Source organism: Bubalus kerabau, chromosome 11 (genome assembly GCF_029407905.1).
Source record: "Bubalus kerabau isolate K-KA32 ecotype Philippines breed swamp buffalo chromosome 11, PCC_UOA_SB_1v2, whole genome shotgun sequence".
Lineage (NCBI taxonomy): Eukaryota > Metazoa > Chordata > Mammalia > Artiodactyla > Bovidae > Bubalus > Bubalus kerabau.
Genome location: NC_073634.1, coordinates 12,659,681 through 12,680,356, shown reverse-complemented (window position 1 = coordinate 12,680,356; position 20,676 = coordinate 12,659,681). Strand labels below are relative to the sequence as shown.

The 20,676-nt window shown below is 41.6% G+C and overlaps 1 protein-coding gene across 1 annotated transcript in view; it reads right to left on the bottom strand.

The window, feature by feature from the left end:
* Positions 1–3,803: 3,803 nt before the first annotated feature.
* The window catches only part of TACR1 (tachykinin receptor 1), a 178,560-nt gene continuing 161,687 nt past the window's right edge, over positions 3,804–20,676 (bottom strand). The window contains exons 3-5 of the mRNA XM_055539540.1: positions 18,424–18,574; positions 6,174–6,370; positions 3,804–4,423 (exon numbers count right to left, since the gene is read on the bottom strand). Of these exons, the coding sequence (XP_055395515.1) occupies positions 4,132–4,423; positions 6,174–6,370; positions 18,424–18,574 (640 nt within the window). The 3' untranslated portion in view covers positions 3,804–4,131. The remainder of the gene's footprint in view (positions 4,424–6,173; positions 6,371–18,423; positions 18,575–20,676) is intronic.

Below are 20,676 nucleotides of genomic sequence, written 5' to 3'. Positions count from 1 at the left end.
TGTTCTGAAGGCCTCGGGGCTCCTGTTCCCTCTCTTGTAAACAGTTTATTTTCTCTCTTTCTCTGGAGAGAAGAGTGAGAATGATTTCTTCTGAGGCGATTCAGGTTTTGCACCCTTTATTACACACACACACACACACACACACACACACACAATGTTTTACATATGATTTGTGGGGAACTTGAAGGGAATTTGTGGATTCCTTGAAGCTTATCCAGGCGTCTCAATTTAAGTCATCTTAGTTTTAACATGAACATCCTTATTATTTGTTTCTGATACTCACCATGTTGCATAGGTATCTAGATTTTCCTCAAAATTCACCCTCTTAAAGCCTTACAGTCTCATTGCATGCCTTCACCAGCTGCTCATCACTCTTTTGAGGGGGCGTGCCTGAGGGATGAGGCAGTACAGGGTGGCCCCTGCTTCCTGGGCTCTCTTCCAGGTTGCCAGGGCTCACAGAGATTAACCACTGATGTTTCTAATACTGCCAAGGGCTTCCTGACATGTTTTCAAACACAGAGGGCTGGACCAAAGCTCTGGTGGTGGCTGTGGGAGTGACGGCACAGATCTCTCTTCAGGAGAGAGCTGGCCGTGGGAGTGTAGTCAGCTGCCTGCCTCTAGCTGCAGTACCTTCAGGACCCGCCACAGTGTTCAAGCCCAGACTACTCTCTCCCCAATAGCTCCCAGTCAGTGAGAGTCTGTTGGGGGTTCGAGGCCTGGCCATTTCTGCTAGTGTGGGGGCCCCCTTTGCATGCAAGCTGGTGGGCCAGCTGAGGCTTTCCCAGGGCTGTACCTCATATGGAAGCTCCTCCTGCTCAATCTCCCTCCAACTTTTTCACAGGCATCAGATTTCCACAGAGTCTCAAGGCCCCCCACAACCTGTCCTCCTCACCCCTTATCTTTCCCAAGTGTTCCCTCAATGAGTCTCTTGCACTTCTAACTCTGTCCTGGTGTCTGCTTCTGGGAGGACCTGAACTGACACAATTCTACTCATAGGCGACTCTGTTGGTCACTTCACACAATCCCATACTGCCTTCCCAGATCCCCACCCAGAAATCGTTCTCACATCTTGCCAACCCATTTTGTCACAAAGGTAGGAGTTTGCTGGGCGTTGGGCTCCGTTCTTTTGTCTGTGCCATTTGTTAGGGTTCATTGTACCACCCCATTCAGTATCTTATAGGGTGCTTAGTTTTCGTAGAGATGAGACAGAGGCAAGAAGTAGTCAAAAACATACTTTATTTCTGTATGGAGATTTTTCCAGGATCCCAGGTTGGAAAGTATAGAAACCTTAAGAACTACCTGTCTTTGCTTACATGATTCTTCCTGAAAGCCAGGTCAATAAGTTTAGCTCCCAAGTCCCCTTTTCCTAGGGTTCCACCTAGTCTTTCCGAGAAAAAGGAAATTCCACTATGTCTTAGCGCTTTAGTGGGAGGTAAGGAAGATAAGAACTCTTGTCTTTTAGTTCTTCCCATTTAGTCTTCCTCCCCATCCCTCAGTTGCAATGGTCCTACTGTGTGTCTATGATATACATCAATTTCTGTCTGTGAAAGAACAAGGAGGAATTGGCACAGTATAAATAGCTCACTGACAGCAACTGGATCCCACATTTTGGAAGTAACATAACAAAGATGGCCCAATGATGCCTTCTATTTTATCCCTACTGAACAGAATATCAAGGAAAACCACTTAGGAGATAAACACAGGGTGACACATTTCTACAAGAGTGAGACCCACGCACAGTACAAATCATGGTGTTCCTCACAGGGGAGAAGACAGCACTTTTATCAGGTAAGTGGGTGTTGGAGGGTGGGGCAGGGGAAGGCTTGATGGGCTCTCTCTCTCTCAGAGGAAACGTTCTGCCATATTTGACACTGCCCCCTCCTACAATGTGCAGTGATGATGCTGTCCAACCACATCCCTTCAGTTCCTCTAGATTGGCTGATGCTCTCTTTGGAATTATCTCAAAGAACTTCCATTGCAAAAGGCTATCTAAAGGTCTTTGACTTTGACCCCATTACTGAGTGTGGGTCTTTAGAATCCTGTGGAGAATCTGCTTCTCAACTGCCTCCATGCCTGCTGGGCAGCCTAGATCAACTAAGACTGGTGAGTTAGCAATGGCCTGACTGATAGGTTTTCTCAAGAACAGAAGAAGCTGTGTGCCCCCAGCTCAGGGCCAAGTCCAGATCAAGTGTTCAACAGTCCTTGTTAAATTCAACTCTAACCTCTTCCATAGAGAGAAAGTCCCCCTACTCCTTAGCATTTTCTTCTTGGGTACATCTCATAATCATGCCAGTTCTTTACATCCCTCTGACGTGAATAATCCATACATGGCCTGATTCTTTATTAGAAGTATGACTAAAATGTTTTGGGCACTGACTTTTGTTGCCCCTAAATTAAGTTTTCCATCCACATGTTTACACTGAGCTGGTTTCCTTAGTTTAATCCTCCTTGTTCTGCTTTGGCGAACGTGGCTGTCAGGTCCTTCTGGCTTCTACTATTGCTATACAGCTTCTTTCTGGCCTGCCAATGCCCTAGCAGGGCTAGGGCCAGCACAGCTGGTAAGGGCTGTAAACCTGATGTGCACCACTGTTCTTCAACACGATGGATGCAGGACTTGTGCATGCATTCTTCAAACCATGAGGAAGGCATTTATATGGTTACATGTTGTCTCTGCTTTCAGCCACATCTGGTCAAAGCACAGATCTGGAGACAGAAAGAAATTGCATGCTCACCTGCTGTAACCCCAAAACTGTGTTAGGACATGAAGTTCTCCTGGTTCATGACTCTTTGTTGACCGACTCTTCTTCTTTAGGGTTTATTGATCATTCTACCTCTTTTAGGCAGGAGGTCAGCAAAGCCAGTGGCAGGAAGGGGAGATTCAGAGTCTAAAGAGAGATGTAAGGTGGCCTCTTCCCTCAAATGTGGTTGCAGGGCACAGCCTCCTCAGTCATTGAGCATCTCAGCACATGCCTAATGCTAGTATAAAGAAAAATCTGCATGAGTCCCCTGCCTTAAGATAACCAAAAGGCCAGAGCAGGGAGCCCACGTGTTTGTCTTTCCCAGTGGTATTCTCTAGCTGTGAGACCTAGCCTGCTAAGGCCTGATAGAGAGATACAAGTCTTGACACAAAGTCCTCTGCTCTGTCAAAGGCAAAAATCTTTCAGGAGAAGGAAAGTACTCACAGTTCCAGGACAAATCAGAGAATGTCATATGTGGATATTGATACATGGTCTTAGCAGTTGCTACATCTCAAAGAGCTAGGCATTAAGTCACTAGACTTACTGCTCCTATTATTCCGTTTTTGGTTAAACAAACAAAAAAACACATACGATCATTGAACCGATGAATGTTAAAATTTGAAGGGACACGTAGATGATGTCATTCAGCTTCTTAGTTTTACAAATAAGGAAAGAGAGGATCAGATTAAGTGTTGCACAGTTCTCCTGAGTCTTGGTTCATAACAGACATTAACTAGTGTCAGTGGACATATTCTGTTTGCATTGGTGGCTCAGGAGATAATACAGATGAATTTGAAACTCTCAATCCCAATCCCATGATACATTGATTTACTGAGATGCCAAAAGGGGCTTCAGAAGTACACCTTATTTTCATTGGTGCTTAGAAGAGAAGGTTAAATCTTTCATTCAGATTTTAGCTGGTTTCTCCTTTTGTTTACATTATCAAGCAGAGGCTGATGCAGTGTGAGCCACCAGCTAAAGGAAAATAATCTAAGCAAGACTGAGAACATCTTTATTGAAGTAAGACAGGGTCTTACTTCAGATCAGTTTGATTTGTTTCTGCACTGCAGGCATCACCCTGAAATGAGCACATGCAATTGAAATTAATTCTAGAATCTTGGAATGGATTGTAGAGAAAATCAAGTTTAACCTTCTCATTGTACAGGCTCAGAGAAGTCAATGATTTTTTTTTGGGTCACGCAATGTGTGTGTGACAAAGATATAGAAGAATGTAGGTTTTTAACTCCAGAATGGAATGTTTTACTCAAACTATTCTCAACCTTTCACAAGCCCCAAGGGTGTTTCTTATGGATTTTATACCAAAGATTTATCCATGCATGAAATGAAGCAAGACAAAGATAGAGGTGGCCGTGCCTGCTGAAAGCCCCGTGGTCTAGGAGAGCATGTTGGAGTAGAAGCTGAAGCTCTCCATTGTGGTCTTAGAGTCGCTGTGAGAGGGGTCATTGGAGATCTGGTCCAGGGATGAGGGCACGGCCTTGGGGCCTTCCTCCAGGTCTTCGTCATGGGCCCCCACCACTGTGGAGACAGTGGTCTCCAGGCGGCTGACTTTATAGATGCTGCCTTGGGTCTGGAGATACCTAGTGGATTTCATTTCAAACCCTTCATGGTCACCAGTACTGATGAAAGGGCAGCACCGAAAGGCATGCTTGAAGCCCAGACGGAACCTGGAAAGAGAGTGGATGGACAAGTAAAGCTTGAGTATGGCCTGCTATCAGGAGTGTTCCCACCATTGCAGAAGCTGTTTAATATGAGGGTATACCCAAATGAGACTCTGTCTTCTTATTTTTTTTTAATTAATTGATAACTGGAGATGCTAAGGGAAAAAGATTCAAAGGCCAGTCATCAAGGTCAACTCCAGGATTAGAACCCAAGTTCATGTGAAATGCAAGTCTGTACTGAGGGTGGCAGTTAAAATATGCTGCCTCCACCGGCTCTGGGTCAGTTCAGCATCAGTAAAAACATTCACCAAGTGTTCATTACGTGTACAATACAGTGTCAAGACCCAGTCCTGTCCCTCAAGTAGCCCACTGACTTTCTACCAATCGTGTCCCTTCAGTGTGCCTCCGTTTCCCTGTGTTTTGAGCAGGAAGAATCAGCTTTTACTTAAAAGATGTGCTGAGAGATTTAACCTAGAAATGTTTAGGCAGGTTGTGAGGCTCTTAGAAGAAAGATACATCGGTGAGTTAAACAAAGACCATTTGGACAAGTCCCAGGGACTATCTGTCTTCAAAGTCATAGCCCCTGAGTGTCTCATTCATGGGAGGCTCCTTATAGGCTGATAACTGTTGGCTATAAATGTGAGAAATCTTTTATCCCTCCCCCTCCTTCTCCTGCCTCCCCTCTTCACACAGAGGCTGCAGCGGTGCTCCAGATAACCGAATGCCACCGCAGCTTCCCACAGCTCTCCCTTTTGCAGACTCTGCACTCTGTGGTAGCATCCTTATTGCTGATCACCATTCCTGAGGGTTCTTTCTTTTCTTACTTGTCTGAAGTTGGCTTCCACTTCAGGGGAGGCTCTCCTGGCCCCTGTGGCCAAACAAAGGCAGGATCAGGCCTTTGAGGCCCTGACTTCCTTTTGCTTACCCTGTCCTGCTAGAAGTGCTGGAAGAAACTGGACAAAGCTACCTAAAAAAATTTTTTTAAGATTTTTTTTTCATGTGGACAATTTTTAAAGTCTATTGAATTTGTTACAATATTGATTTTGTTTTGGTTTTCCGACTGCGAGGCATGTAGGATCTTAGCTCCCCGACCTGGAATTGAACCTGCCCCACCCCTGCTGCATTGGAAAGTGAGGTCTTGACCACTGGACTGCCAGGGAAGTCCCTGCCCAGATGGGCTGGGAAGAGGAAAATGAGAGACCAGAGAAGGGGAAAAAATGCCATGTGGTGGATAACATTCGAATGGCATCAATCTCTCTCTCTCTTGTTCTCTCTCATTCTCTGACTCATTCATTCTCTGACTCTCTCACTGATTCTTTGTCTCTTTCTGCATGCACAACTCTCTGTGAATGGGATCCTTAGAGCAGATTGAACAAATTTATTAACTTGATCCAGCTGGCAACCTGATTTACGTGTATTAATCACAGAGAGTTTTTATCTGCCCTGCACCCGACCCTCCAATGCTGAGGTAACTAGTGCTTAAAAGTCTGAAGATTTGAAATACCGGTATGTGTTTCTGGCTCCCCTTGGAAAGGAAAAACGGTCTTCTCATGGCTCCTATTCCTGCATGGTGACAAGACCATTTGTCTTTGTAGTCCCCAAGCAGCCAACCTAATTGAGCAGAGCCAGCTGTGAGAGAGGAGTGAGTGGTGCAGACTATAGAAAACTAATCATCACATGGTTCAGTCAGCAGGGATTCAACAGAGGGATTATTAGGTTCTTGTCCTGGAGAGAGTATGGGGGATGAGGGTCTTACCTGTCATTGAGACAGCAGTAGATAATGGGGTTGTACATGGTAGAGCTCATGGCCAGCCACATGATGGCCAGGTAAACCTGCTGAATAAACTTCTCCAGGTAGAGATCAGGGTTGATGTAAGGCAAGAGGAAGAAGATGTGGAAGGGCAACCAGCAGATGGCAAAGGTACATACAACAACGATCATCATCTTAACCACCTGGCAAGAGAGTGAGACAGGTAAGACTAGCAGCACGTCTTCCCTTTATAATGGTTATTTTCTCTCTTATCCTGCCCACTTGCTATGCACAGTGTGATATGTGATATAAAGTAACTAATGATATAGTAACACCTTTCAAGGTGGAGGAAGGACCACTTATATGTGGTACCAAAGGACTTTGGTTATATCAGTGATTCCCAGAGAGTGGCCCCAGGACCAGGAACATAAATATCACTTGAGAAGTTGTCAGGAATGCAAAAGTCCTCAGACTGCATTCCAATCTAACTGAATCAGAAACTTTGAATGTGGAACTCAGAATTCAGTGTTTGAGAAGCCCTGCTGATTATTCTCATGTGCATTCATGTTTGAGAATATCATATCATACTTCTAGGCAATGGCTGGAGAAGCCAAGGGAGACCAGATTAATGAGCAACAGGTGTTCAGGAGGAAGAGATCCCGGAATGGGGAGAAAGCAGCAGAAGGAAAAGGGCCATGAGTCAGAGTAGGCTGCTAGACTTGAAGACTCTGGGGGAAGGAAAGAGAATGGGTAGGATTTGGATAGCTGCATCAAGGGACTGTCAGATGTTTAAAGGGAATATTCATAAAATGGCTTTATGAATATAGGGTGATACAACCCACTCCTTTTCATTCCCAAGACATCTTAAGAGAAAGAATGACCTAGAAGATGTGTGGCCAACATAGTAGAATAGGAAGGCAGTGAGTTCATCCCCTCACATGGGCACACCAGAATTACAACTAGTTACAAAGCAACTATATATGGGAGAAGCTGAAGACTAGCAGAAAAGATTTTCTACAACTAAAGATATAAAGAAGGAATCACAATGAGATGGGTAGGAGGAATAGAGATGCAATGTAGTGAAGATCCATACCCTTGGGAAGGTAAACCACAAACAGAAAGATAATCACAATTGCACAGTTCCTCCCCAAGGAACAAGAGGCCTGAGCCCCACGCTGGGTTCCTGGTGGGTCCTGGACTGGGAAGACAACACCCAAGACTCTCTGACTTTGAAAGCCACCAGGGCTTATACACAGGAGTGCCAGAAGATCGTAGGAAACAGAGATTCTGTTCCTAAGAGAGCCTGAATCAGACCTACCTGCTGACCTTGAAGAGTTTCCTGGAGAGGCAGGAGGCAATTGGGACCACCTCTGGGATGAAAATACTGGTGGCAGCCATTTTAGGGAGTTCATTCTACATTGAGGACATTGGTTTTGGCAAATGTCATTTTGGAGTTCTCCTATAGCCTATCAGGTCTGGGCACTTACCCACACGCCAGTGGGCTGATATCAGCCCCAGAGCCCTCACTGGCCCATAGCCACATGCCCTAGAACCTATCCCTGTGCACCAGTGGCCAACAGTCACCACACAAGGCAGGCCTGGCAGTGAACTGGGCTGGGAGCCTCACCGACAGGCGTGCCCACAGTAGTCAGGTCCACCACAACGGAAGGGCACACAGAGCACACACAGGGGCACCCTTAGAGCATATAGCTCTGCTGACCAGACAGGAGTGTGCTGCTGGGTCCCGCCAGACAGCTCCAACATAAAGCCACTTCTCCAAGGTCAGAACTTGTAATCAACTTACCTGATATATAGAAATAGGCACAGAGAAATAAATACACAACATTTAAGCTGGCTTAAAACTCGACATTCAAAAAACGAAGATCATGGCATCTGGTCCCATCACTTCATGGCAAAGAGATGGGTAAACAGTGGAAACAGTGGCGGACTTTATTTTTTGGGGGGCCCCAAAATCACTGCAGATGGTGACTGAAGCCATGAAATTAAAAGATGCTTACTCCTTGGCAGGAAAGTTATGACCAACCTAGAAGGCATATTAAAAAACAGACACTACTTTGCCAACAAAGGTCCATCTAGTCAAGGCTATGGTTTTTCCAGTAGTCATGTATGGATATGAGAGTTGGACTATAAAGGAAGCTGAGTGCCAAAGATTTGATGCTTTTGAACTGTGGTGTTGGAGAAGACTCTTGAGAGTCTCTTGGACTGCTAGGAGATCAAACCAATCAATCCTAAAGGAATTGAATATTCATTGGAAGGACTGATGCTGAAGCTGAAACTCCAAGACTTTGGCCACCTGATGCGAAGAGCTGACTCATTTGAAAAGACCCTGATGTTAGGAAAGATTGAAGGCAGGAGGAGAAGGGGATGACAGAGAATGAGATGGTTGGATGGCATCACTGACTCAATGGACATGAGTTTGGGTAAACTCCAGGAGTTGGTGATGGACAGGGAGGCCTGGCATGCTGCAGTCCATGGGGTCGCAAAGAGTCAGACATGACTGAGCAACTAAACTGAACTGAACTGAACCAAAGGAATTTCATACTGTTCTCCATAGTGGCTGTACCAATTTACATTCAAAACAACAGTGTAGGAGGGTTCCTTTCTCTCCACACTCTCTCCAGCATTTATTGTTTGTGGATTTTTTTTTGATGATAGCTGTTCTAGCTGGTGTGAAGTGATATCTCATTGTAGTTTTGATTTACAGGAGATCAGCCCTGGGATTTCTTTGGAGGGAATAATGCTGAAGCTGAAACTCCAGTACTTTGGCCACCTCATGTGAAGAGTTGACTCATTGGAAAAGACTCTGATGCTGGGAGGGATTGGGGGCAGGAGGAGATGGGGACGACAGAGGATGAGATGGCTGGATGGTATCCCTGACCTGATGGACGTGAGTCTGAGTGAACTCCGGGAGTTGGTGATGGACAGGGAGGCCTGGCGTGCTGTGATTCATGGGGTTGCAGAGAGTCGGACATGACTGAGCGACTGAACTGAACTGAACTGAATACTTAGCAATGTTGAACATCTTTTCATATGTCTCTTGGCCATCAATGTGTCTTGTTTGGAGAAATGTCTATTCAGGTCTTCTGCCCATTTTTTGATTGGATTGCTAGTTTTGATGCTGTTAAGCATTATGAGTTGTTTGTAAATATTGAAGACTAATCCCTTGTTGGTCACATCACTGGCAAATATTTTCTCCTAATCTGTGGTTTGTCTTTTTGTTTTGCTTATTGTTTCCTTTGCTGTGCAGAAGCTTTTGAATTTAAGTTAGTCCCATTTGTTTATTTTTGGTTTTGTTTCCATTATTTTGGGAGATGGATTGAAAAAGATATTGCTGTGATTTATATCAGAGAGTGTTCTGCCTGTTTTCTTCTAGGAGTTTTATAGTGCCTAGTCTAACATTTAGGTCTTTTGTGTGTGTGTGTGTGTGTGGTATTTTTTAAATTTATTTTTTAATTGAAGAATAATTGTTTTACAGAATTGTTGCTTTCTGCCAAATATCAGCATGAATCAGCCATAGTTATCCATAAGTCCCCTCTCTCTTGAACCTCCCTCCTGTCTCTCTCCCCATCCCACCCCTCTAGGTTACACAGCCCCTGTTTGAGTTCCCTGAGTCATTCAGCAAATTCCCATTGGCTATCTATTTTGCATATGTTAGCATATGTTGGAGAAGGCAATGGCACCCCACTCCAGTACTCTTGCTTGGAAAATCCCATGGACGGAGGAGCCTGTTAGGCTGCAGTCCATGGGGTCGCTAAGAGTCAGACACGACTGAGCAAATTCACTTTCACTTTTCACTTTCATGCATTGGAGAAGGAAATGGCAACCCACTCCAGTGTTCTTGCCTGGAGAATCCCAGGGACGGGGGAGCCTGGTGGGCTGCCGTCTATGGGGTTGCACAGAGTCGGACACGACTGAAGTGACTTAGCATAGCATAGCGTATGTATTTCCATGTTACTCTCTCCATACATCTCACTCTCTCCTTCCACGTGCCCCCTACACTGTGTCCATAAGTCTGTTCTCTATGTCTGTCTCTCCACTGCTGCCCTGCATATAAATTCATCAATACCATCTTTTTAGATTCCATATATATGTGTTAGTGTACAATATTTATCTTTCTCTTTCTGACTTAGTTCCCTGTGTATAAATAAGATCTAGTTTCATCTACCTATTAGAACTGACTTAAATGAATTCTTTTTTATGGCTGAGTAATATTCCATTGTGTGTGTGTGTGTGTGTGTGTATATATATATATATATATATAAAGAAGTTGTGGTACAACTTTATAAAATTTCTTTATCCATTCATCTGTTGATGGACATCTAGGTTGCTTCCACGTTTTAGCTATTGTAAATAGTGCTGCAATGAGCATTGGGGTTCATGTATCTTTTTTGGTTTTGGTTTCCTCAGGGGTATATATATGCCTAGGAGTGGGATTGCTGAGCCATAGGTTTTATGTTTTATGTTTTCTAGTTTTTTAAAGAAATCTCCATACTGTTTTCCATAGTGGCTGTATCAGTCTACAGTGCAAGAGGGTTCCCTTCTTTCCACACCTTCTCCAGCATTTATTGTTTGTAGACTTTTTGATGATGGCCATTCTGACTGGAGTGAGGTGATATCTCATTGTAGTTTTGATACGAAGTTCCCTAATAATGTGTGATGTTGAGCATCTTTTCATGTGTTTGTTAGCCATTTGTATGTCTTCTTTGGAGAAATTTCTGTTTAGGTCTTTCCCCCTTGTTTTGATTGGGTTTTTTGTTTTTCTGGTATTGACTTGTATGAGCTGCTTGTATATTTTGGAGAATAATCCATTGTCAGTTGTTTCATTTGCTATTATTTTCTCCCACTCTGAGGGTTGCCTTTTCACCTTGTTTATAGTTTCCTTTGCTGTGCAAAAGCTTTTAAGCCTAATTAGATCCCACTTTTTTCTTTTATTTCCATTACCCTAGGAGATGGGTCATAAAGGATCTTGCTTTGATTTATGTCAATGTTTCTGCTATGTTTTGCCTATGAGTGTTCTGACTATGTTTTCCTCTAAGAGTTTTATAGTTTCTGGTCTTACATTTAGGTCTTTAATCCATTTTGAGTTTATCTTTGTGTATGTTGTTAGGAAGTGTTCTAATTTCATTCTTTTACATGTAGCTATCCAGTTTTCACAGCACCACTTATTGAAGAGGTTATCTTTGCCCAATTGTATATTCTTGCCTCCTTTGTCAAAAATAAGGTACCCATAGGTGCACGGATTTATCTCGGGGCTCTCTATCTTGTTCTTTGGTCTATATTTCTGTTTTTGTGCCAGTACCATAGTGTCTTAAGGACTGTAGCTTTGTAGTATAATCTGAAGTCAGGAAAGTTGATTCCTCCAGCTCCATTCTTCTTTCTCAAGACTGCTTTGGCTATTTGGGCTCTTTTGTGTTTCCATACAGATTGCTTAATTATTTGTTGTAGTTCTGTGAAAAATACCCTTGGTAGTTTCATAGGGAGTGCATTGAATATATTCGAATCTTTATGTAGTGTCCTTTCTTATCTCTTGTAATATTCTTTATTTTAATGTCTATTTTGTCTTATAGGATGGTTGCTACTCCAGCTTTCTTTTGATTTCCATTTGCAAGGAATATATTTTTCCATCCTCTCACTTTCAGGCTATATGTATCTTTAGGTCTGAAGTGGGTTGCTTGTAGACAGCATATATATGGGTCTCTTTTTTGTATCCATTCATCCAGCCTGTGTCATTTGGCTGGAACATTTAATGGATTTACATTTAAAGTAATTATTGATATATATATATATAATATATTGATATTATATATTGATATAAAAATATTGATATATAATTATTGATATCAATATAAATATTGATATATATGTTCCTATTGCCATTTTCTTAATTGTTTGGGGTTTGTTTTTGTCACTGCAGATGGTGATCACAACCATGAAATTGAAAGACACTTGATCTTTGGAAGAAAAGCTATAACAAACTTAGACAGCATATTAAAAAGCAGAGACGTTACTTTGCCAACGGGTCCGTAAAGTCAAATCTATGACTTTTTCAGTAGTCATGTATGGATGTGAGAGTTGGACCATAAAGAAGGCTAAGCACTGAAGAATGGATGCTTTTCACTGTGGTGTTGGAGAAGACTCTTGAGAATCCCTTGGCCTGCAAGGAGATCAAATAAATCAATCCTAAAGGAGATCAGTCTTGGATATTCACTGGAAGGACTGATGCTAAAGCTGAAACTGCAATACTTTGGCCACCTGATGTGAAGAGCCTACTCATTGAAAAAGACCCTGATGCTGGGAAGAATTGAAGGCAGAAGGAGAAAGGGACAACAGAGAGTGAGATGGTTGGATGGCATCACTGACTCAATGGACACAACTTTCAGCAAGCTCTGGGAAATGATGAAGGACAGGGAAGCCTGGTGTGCTGCAGTCCATGGGATTACAGAGTTGGACATGGCTGAGCAACTGAACAACAAATTGCCATTTTCTTAATTGCTTGGGGTTTGTTTTTGTAGATCTTTTTCTTCTCTTATATTTCCTGACTATATAAGTCCCTTTAACATTTGTTGTAAAGCTGATTTGGTGGTAGTATATTCTCTTAACTTTTGCTTGTCTGTAAACCTTTTGATTTCTCCATCAATTTTGAATGAGATCCTTGCTTAGAGTAATTTTGGTTGTAGATTTTTCACTTTCAGTATTTAAAATATATCCTGTCATTCCCTTCTGGCCTGCAGAGTTTCTTCTGAAAGATTAACTGTTAAATGTATGGAGTTTCCTTTGTATGTTACTTGTTGCTTTTCCCTTGCTGCTTTTAATATTCTTTCTTTGTCTTTAATCTTTGTTAGATTGATTAGTATATGTCTTGGCATGTTTCTCTTTGGGTTTATCCTGTATGGGACTCTGTGCTTCTTGAACTTGATTGACTATTTCCTTTCCCATGCTGGGGAAATTTTCAACTCTAATCTCTTCAAAAATCTTCTCATACTCTTTCTTTTCTCTCCTTTTTCTTCGAATATTGGTGCATTTAATATTGTTCCAGAGGTCTCTGAGACTATCCTTAGTTCTTTTCATTCTTTTTCCCTTATTCTGCTATTCAGCGGTTATTTTACGCCATTGTATCTTCCAGCTCACTTATCCATTCTTCTGCCTCAGATATTCTGCTATTGATTCCTTCTAGAGTATTTTTAATTCCAGTAATTGTGTTGTTTGTCTCCGTATGTTTATTCTTTATTTCTTCTATACCTTTGTTAATTGATTCTTGCATCCTCTACATTCTATTTTTGAAGTTTTGGATCATCTTTTCTATCATTATTCTGAATTCTTTTCTGATAGTTTGCCTATTTCCTCTTCATTTATTTGGACTTGTGTGTTTCTAGGTTGTTCCTTCATTTGTGCAGTATTTCTCTGCCTTTTTTTTCCTTTTTTTTTAACTTGTTGTGTTTGAGGTCTCCTTTTCCCAGGCTTTGAGGTTGAATTCTTCCTTCCTTTGGTTTCTGCCCTTGTAAAGTTGGTCCAGGGGTTTGTGTAAGCTTCATGTAGGGTGTGACTTATGCTTGCATTCTTTTGGAAGGGGGTGGGTTTTTTTTTATCCTTCTGATGGGCAGCGCTGAGTGAGGTGGTAATTCTGTCTGCTGATGATTGGGTTTGTATTTTTGTCTTGTTTTTTGTTTGGATGAGGCATCTTGCGCAGGGTGCTACTGGCAGTTGGGTGATGCTGGGTCCTGTATACAAGTGGTTGCTTTTGTGGTAGTTCTCACTATTTAGTACTCCTTAGGGTTAGGAGTTCTCTGGTAGTCTAGTGTCTTGGAGTCAGTGCTCCCACTCCAAAGGCTCAGGGTTTGGAGATTCTCCAGGGAATAGAGATTCCAGAGGTGGTTTGGTATGGCATTAAATGGGATTAAAATGAATATACAGAAATGAGAAACAAAAGATGCACCCCAGACCAATAGCAATTACAAAATCAGGCAAATAATAACTAAAATAATAGAATATACACACATAAGTATACACTCATAAACAAATCCAAAACAATAATTTAAAAAATGTACAATAGATAGACCTATTGAACAAAGGAAACCAAAAATGATATCCACCAGTTAAGAACAAAGCTCACTAAAGCACGAACTGGAACACAAGACTAAAACAAGGTGCCAACTGGGAAAAAAACAACGAAAACAGAACAAACCAACCATAAGGTGAGAAAAAGAAAGAAAAGAACAACAGAATAGAAGTGTAAAGTTAAATAGAGGTAGATAAAGAACACACACAGATTTGTTGCATTTCTATATACTACTAATGAACTATCAGAGGAGAAATTAAAAAAAGAATCCCATTTACAATTGCATCAAAAAGACTTAAATATTTAAGGATAAACTGAACCAAGGATCTAGAAGAATTGTACATGGAAAACTATAAAACATTGATGAAATAAATTGAAGAAGACACAAACAAAATTCAATATAGACCAATATATAGCATACTTACAGATCGGAAGAATTAATATTGTTAAAATGACCATACTACTCAAGGCAACATACAGACTCAATGTAACTTCTCAAAATATCAGAGACAATCTCACAGAACTAAAACTAATAATTCTAAAATTTGTATGGGCACACAAAAGACTCCAAATAGACATAACAACCTTGAGAAAGAAGAACAAAGCTAAAGGTATTATGCTCCTAATTTCAAAAAGCTATGCTAAAACCTATAGTGATCAAAACAGTATGGTACTGGCACAAAGCAGACACAGAGCTCAATAGAATAGAATAGAGAACCCAGAAAAAAACCCACACTCACATGGTCAATTAATCTATGACAACAGAAGCGAGAATCTACATGGGGGAAAAGAAAGCCTCTTCAACAAAATATGTTGGGAAAGTTGACGGCTGCATACAAAATAATGAAACTGGATCACATTGTCACATAATGATTGGACATAAAATCAAAGTGGATGGAATAAATAAATTCAAAGTGGACAAAAAACTTAAATGAAAAAGACCTAAAACCATAAAACTTCTAGAAGAAACCATAAGTACCACCCTTTTTGACACTGGTCTTAGCTGGTTTTTTATTTGTCTCCTCAGGCAAGGGAAACAAAAGCAAAAATAAGCAAGTGGGACTACATCAAAGTGAAAAGCTTTGGCACAGTGAGGGAAACCACAAACAAAGCAAAAAGGCAACCTACTGAATTGAAGAAGATATTTGCAAATGATATATCTGTTAGGAGATTAATATCCAAAATATGCAAAGAACTCATATAACTCAACATCAAGAAAACCATACAACTGCATTAAAAAAATAAGCAGGGACTTGTATAGATTTTTTTTCCCCAAGAAGATATACAGGCGACCAAATGGCGCATGTAAAGATCCCCAATATCACTAATCAATAGGGAACTGCAAACCAAACCACAATGAGATATCACTCACATGTATCATAAGGCTATATCACAAAGACAACAATGAAGTGCTGGCGAGGAGAAGCTGTTAGTGGAAACAGAAGCTGGTGCAGCCGCTCTGGAAAACAGTATGAAGATTCCTTAACAAATTGAAAATAGAACACCATAGGATCCAGCAACTCCACTCCTGGGTATTTATCCAAAGGAAACAAAGACACCTTGAAAAGATACATGCACCCTGATGTTTATAGCAACATTATCTACAATGGTGAAGATATGAAAGCAACCTAAGTGTCCCTTGATAGAGGAATGGGTATAAAAATACATATAAAAGTAATGCTCAAAATTCTCCAAGCCAGGCTTCAGCAATACATGAACCGTGAACTTCCAGATGTTCAAGCTGGTTTTAGAAAAGGCAGAGGAACCAGATATCAAATTGCCAACATCCGCTGGATCATAGAAAAAGCAAGAGAGTTCCAGAAAAACATCTATTTCTGCTTTATTGACTATGCCAAAGCCTTTGACTTTGTGGATCACAATGAACTGTGGAAAATTCTTCAAGAGATGGGAATACCAGACCACCTGACCTGCCTCTTGAGAAATTTGTATGCAGGTCAGGAAGCAACAGTTAGAACTGGACATGGAACAACAGACTGGTTCCAAATAGGAAAAGGAGTACGTCAAGGCTGTATATTGTCACCCTGCTTATTTAACTTCTATGCAGAGTACATCATGAGAAACGCTGAGCTGGAAGAAGCACAAGCTGGAATCAAGATTGCCTGGACAAATATCAATAACCTCAGATATGCAGATGACACCACCCTTATGGCATAAAGTGAAGAGGAACTCAAAAGCCTCTTGATGAAAGTGAAAGTGGAGAGTGGAAAAGTTGGCTTAAAGCTCAACATTCAGAAAACGAAGATCATGGCATCCGGTCCCATCACTTCATGGGAAATAAATAGGGAAACAGTGGAAACAGTGTCAGACTTTATTTTTCTGGGCTCCAAAATCACTGCAGATGGTGACTGCAGCCATGAAATTAAAAGACGCTTACTCCTGGGAAGGAAAGTTATGACCAACCTAGATAGCATATTCAAAAGCAGAGACATTACTTTGCCAACCAAGGTCCGTCTAGTCAAGGCTATGGTTTTTCCTGTGGTCATGTATGGATGTGAGAGTTGGACTGTGAAGAAGGCTGAGCACCAAAGAATTGATGCTTTTGAACTGTGGTGTTGGAGAAGACTCTTGAGAGTCCCTTGGGCTGCAAGGAGATCCAACCAGTCCATTCTAAGGGAGATCTGCCCTGGGTGTTCTTTGGAAGGAATGATGCTAAAGCTGAAACTCCAGTACTTTGGCCACCTCATACGAAGAGTTGACTCGTTGGAAAAGACTCTGATGCTGGGAGGGATTGGGGGCAGGAGGAAAAGGGGACGACAGAGGATGAGATGGCTGGATGGCATCACTGACTCGATGGATTAAGTTTGAGTGAACTCCAGGAGTTGGTGATAGACAGGCAGGCCTGGCATGCTGCGATTCATGGGGTCACAAAAAGTCGGACACTACTGAGCGACTGAACTGAACTGAACTGAGGGACAGAGGGTTACTGGAATTATTGTGGTGATAATGGATGCAAATGTCCAATCATTATGCAATACACCTGAAACTAAATACTATTGTAAGTCGACTATATTTCAATAAAAAAAAAAGCTATCTAGCATCTGCACAATGAAATACTATGCAAGGTGGTACTAAAAGAGGGGAAAAAAGAATGAGAAAGCTGTTTCTATATTGCGTTTTGAAGATTTTGTGGATACTGTTAAATTTAAGAATGAGGGGAAGAAAAGTGCATATTTACTATTTATGTAAAAAAGAAAAGAACATATGTTTATTTGGCTTATAAATACATTACAATATCTGAAAGGATTAATAACAAATAACGGTGGTTACCGTGGTGAGTGTGTGTGTGTGTGTGTGTGTGTGTGTGCGCGCGCGCGCACATAAGTGCATAAACATTTGGGAACTCAATAGAGGACCTAGAAAGGAGTGAGCCTTTTCATGGTTAAGACTCAATATATTTTTTGACTTTTAATTTTCAAGCAATTTAAGACTCCCAGGAAGTTGCAAAAATTGGACAGAGAATTCTCAGATACCCATCACAAAGCTTCTCCCAGTGATACCATCTTACATAGCTATGCCACACCATCAAAATCAAGAAACCGATGCTAGTACAGTACTATTAACTAAACTACAGGCTGTACTTGGAATTTGCCAGCTTTTACATGCACTTTTTTGGTGTATAGTTCTATGAAATTTTATCATATGCAGAGATAAGTAAAAAAATCCACAGTAATCAGGATACAGAACTGCTCCATTATCACAAGGAAATTGACTCATGCAATCCCTTTGTAGGCAGATTCTTCCCCCAGTACTAATCCTGGCAATTCCCAGTTTGTTCCCAATCACCATAGTTTTATTTCTTTTAGTGCTTTTTAATGTTTGAATGAAATGAATGTATTATTTTGTCAAATTGTAATAACTAAAGAGAACTGAATAGCTCTTCATGCTTCTGTAGGTAAATCTGTGTGCTTGTGTTTTATGAATTGACAGTTTTCTGTTAGTTTTAGGGTGAGAATGAGGAGGCTTTTGCCTGTATAGGCAGGCCTAGGTTACAACACATTGAAGGAAGATTTCTTCCTCCCCTCCCCTTTCCTCCCCTCCTTTCTACAGTTCTGGGGACCCAGGGACTGCCTCCGGGACTCCTGAGGCTCTGGGGCTCACATGCTTACCAGTCTGTCATCTGTGCCAGGATGGGTTAAGTGCTGCTAGCCCTTTGCTCACCTTGCGCTTGGCAGAGACTTGCTCGTGGTAGCGGTCAGAGGAGTCCCCAGGGATCTCACTGGCCCACAGTGTGATGCCCACGACAGTGTAAGCATAACCTATCACCAGCAGGGGGAGGAAGTAGATCAGCACAGTCACGCAGATGTGGTACCTGCAAGAAGGTGAGTGAGAGTAGTCAGTTCAAGAAGTAACAGGGCTGGTCAAGCCTTGAAGGTTACCTGTCTCAGACTAGTTACTTGCATGAATAAGTAGGTGATCTATTAGCGGATAAAGTAGAGAAAGCAAATCTTTTTGACATGTTTTTCTTGTAGACTTTTCCATAATGGAGATTCCTGTTCAGAATGAAAAGAACATAATGAAAGGGAACTGAATTTGTTGAATATTTATGGCAATTTTAGTTCAGTATTGCTTACTGCTCCCTCCAAAGAAAAATACAAACTTGGGCTGAATTAATAGTATATTTTCTAGAATAAAGAAGGTGATTGTACCACTCAATAGTACTTGTCAGATTTAAACTTAGGCTTAGTTTTGATGCAGGGACACGGATCAATAGAACAACTAGTACATTCATGTGAGAACAATTGTGATGGTTAATAAGACTTGTTTAGTTGCTAACTTTTGTCTTAATATTTTGCAGTTCCATGGAGTGTAGCCAGCCAGGCTCCTCTGTCCATGGGATTTCCCAGGCAAGAATACTGGAGTAGATTGCCATGACTTTCTCCAGCTGGATCTTCCTGACCCAAAGATCAAACTCATGTGTCGTGCATTGGCAAGTGAATTCTTTACCACTGAGTTAAGCTATTCTAAATGACAAATGGATTCACAGATGTAAGTATAATTATCTCGGAGAGAGACAAAACTTATCCCAGAATTAGGATCAGTAGGTGAGAGCTACAAAGGTTAAGCTACTTCTAAGCATAGTTCTTAAATATATATCTCTTGATGGAAGCTGTCTGGGTCTCTGAGTTACTGCTTGAAAGACAGTTACCAAAGGATTTGAATCTGACTGGAACATAAACAAGAAACAAACCTTTGCAGTGTTAGCCCACAGATTCTGAGATTTCCTACAATGGCATAACTTGAGGGTCATTGTAAGTTGGACATTTAAATGTTATTTGAATTTTGAGAAAGAATATTTGTTCTCAGAGGGTCCTTGGGAGATGTGGCTAGTTATAAGGATTTCCCTCTGATGTGCATGTAATGCAAAAGCTCAGAATTTCTAATATAATAACATGAGAACAGCTAATATTTGGGGAGGTTTACTCTAGGTCACTGTGTTAATAATTACATTAATGATAGTGTTAATAGCAGAACTGGAAGTTAGATTTTATTTAGTGAAGAACACAATGCCAAGGACTTTACTGGCAATATTTTCTTTAACCCTCAAAACAAGGGTAGTGAGAAATGGAATATTTCCTGCCATATCAACAAACAAGTATGTCACAGTCATCAGCAATTCCATCCCTCCAAATGTGAATTTCTGAGCCTGCAGGCCACCCAGAAAGAACAATACCTACTATCCAGCAGCCTCAGCCACTCCCCATGGTGAGCACTGAGGAGCTGGGGTGTGTGTGTGTGAAAAGCATTAGAAACTGGCCCCAGATAGCTGAGATATATATGAAAGAAATGACTTCAGTGAGCCCAGGCTCTTGTATCTGCTCACATATAAAAAGGCACTAAATTACTTGAGATACCTGGTTTTCTTTAATTAACAATAATCTTTTGATGTTCGGACTACTTGCCCCTTGTTGCAAACTTCTATATAACTTGACTCCTCCTCCTGCCTCCTGAGAGCAGTTCTCTCAGGGTTACTTGAGATGCTGTCTTCTGGACTTGAAGTCCTAAAGTGAAAGTGAAGTCGCTCAGTCGTGTCCAACTCTTTGCGACCCCATGGACTGTAGCCCACCAGGCTCCTCCGCCCATGGGATTCTCCAGGCAAGAATACTGGAGTGGGTTGACATTTCCTTCTCCAGGGGATCTTCCTGACCCAGGGATCGAATCCAGGTCTCCCACATTGCCGGCAGATGCTTTAACCTCTGAGCCACCAGAGAAGCCTCAAAGTCCTAAAAATTCCCATCAAATAAAACATAACTTGCAACTTCCAGGTTGTGATTATTTTTTAAATGGACAGTTTTGGCAACCAACAAAGGGATCCAGAATGGATTCCTATCCTTGACCTGAACTCTACGAGAATCTGGAGCCTTGGTACCAGCAGAGGCCTCTTGTGTCCATCTGCCTCCTTGAAATCCAGAC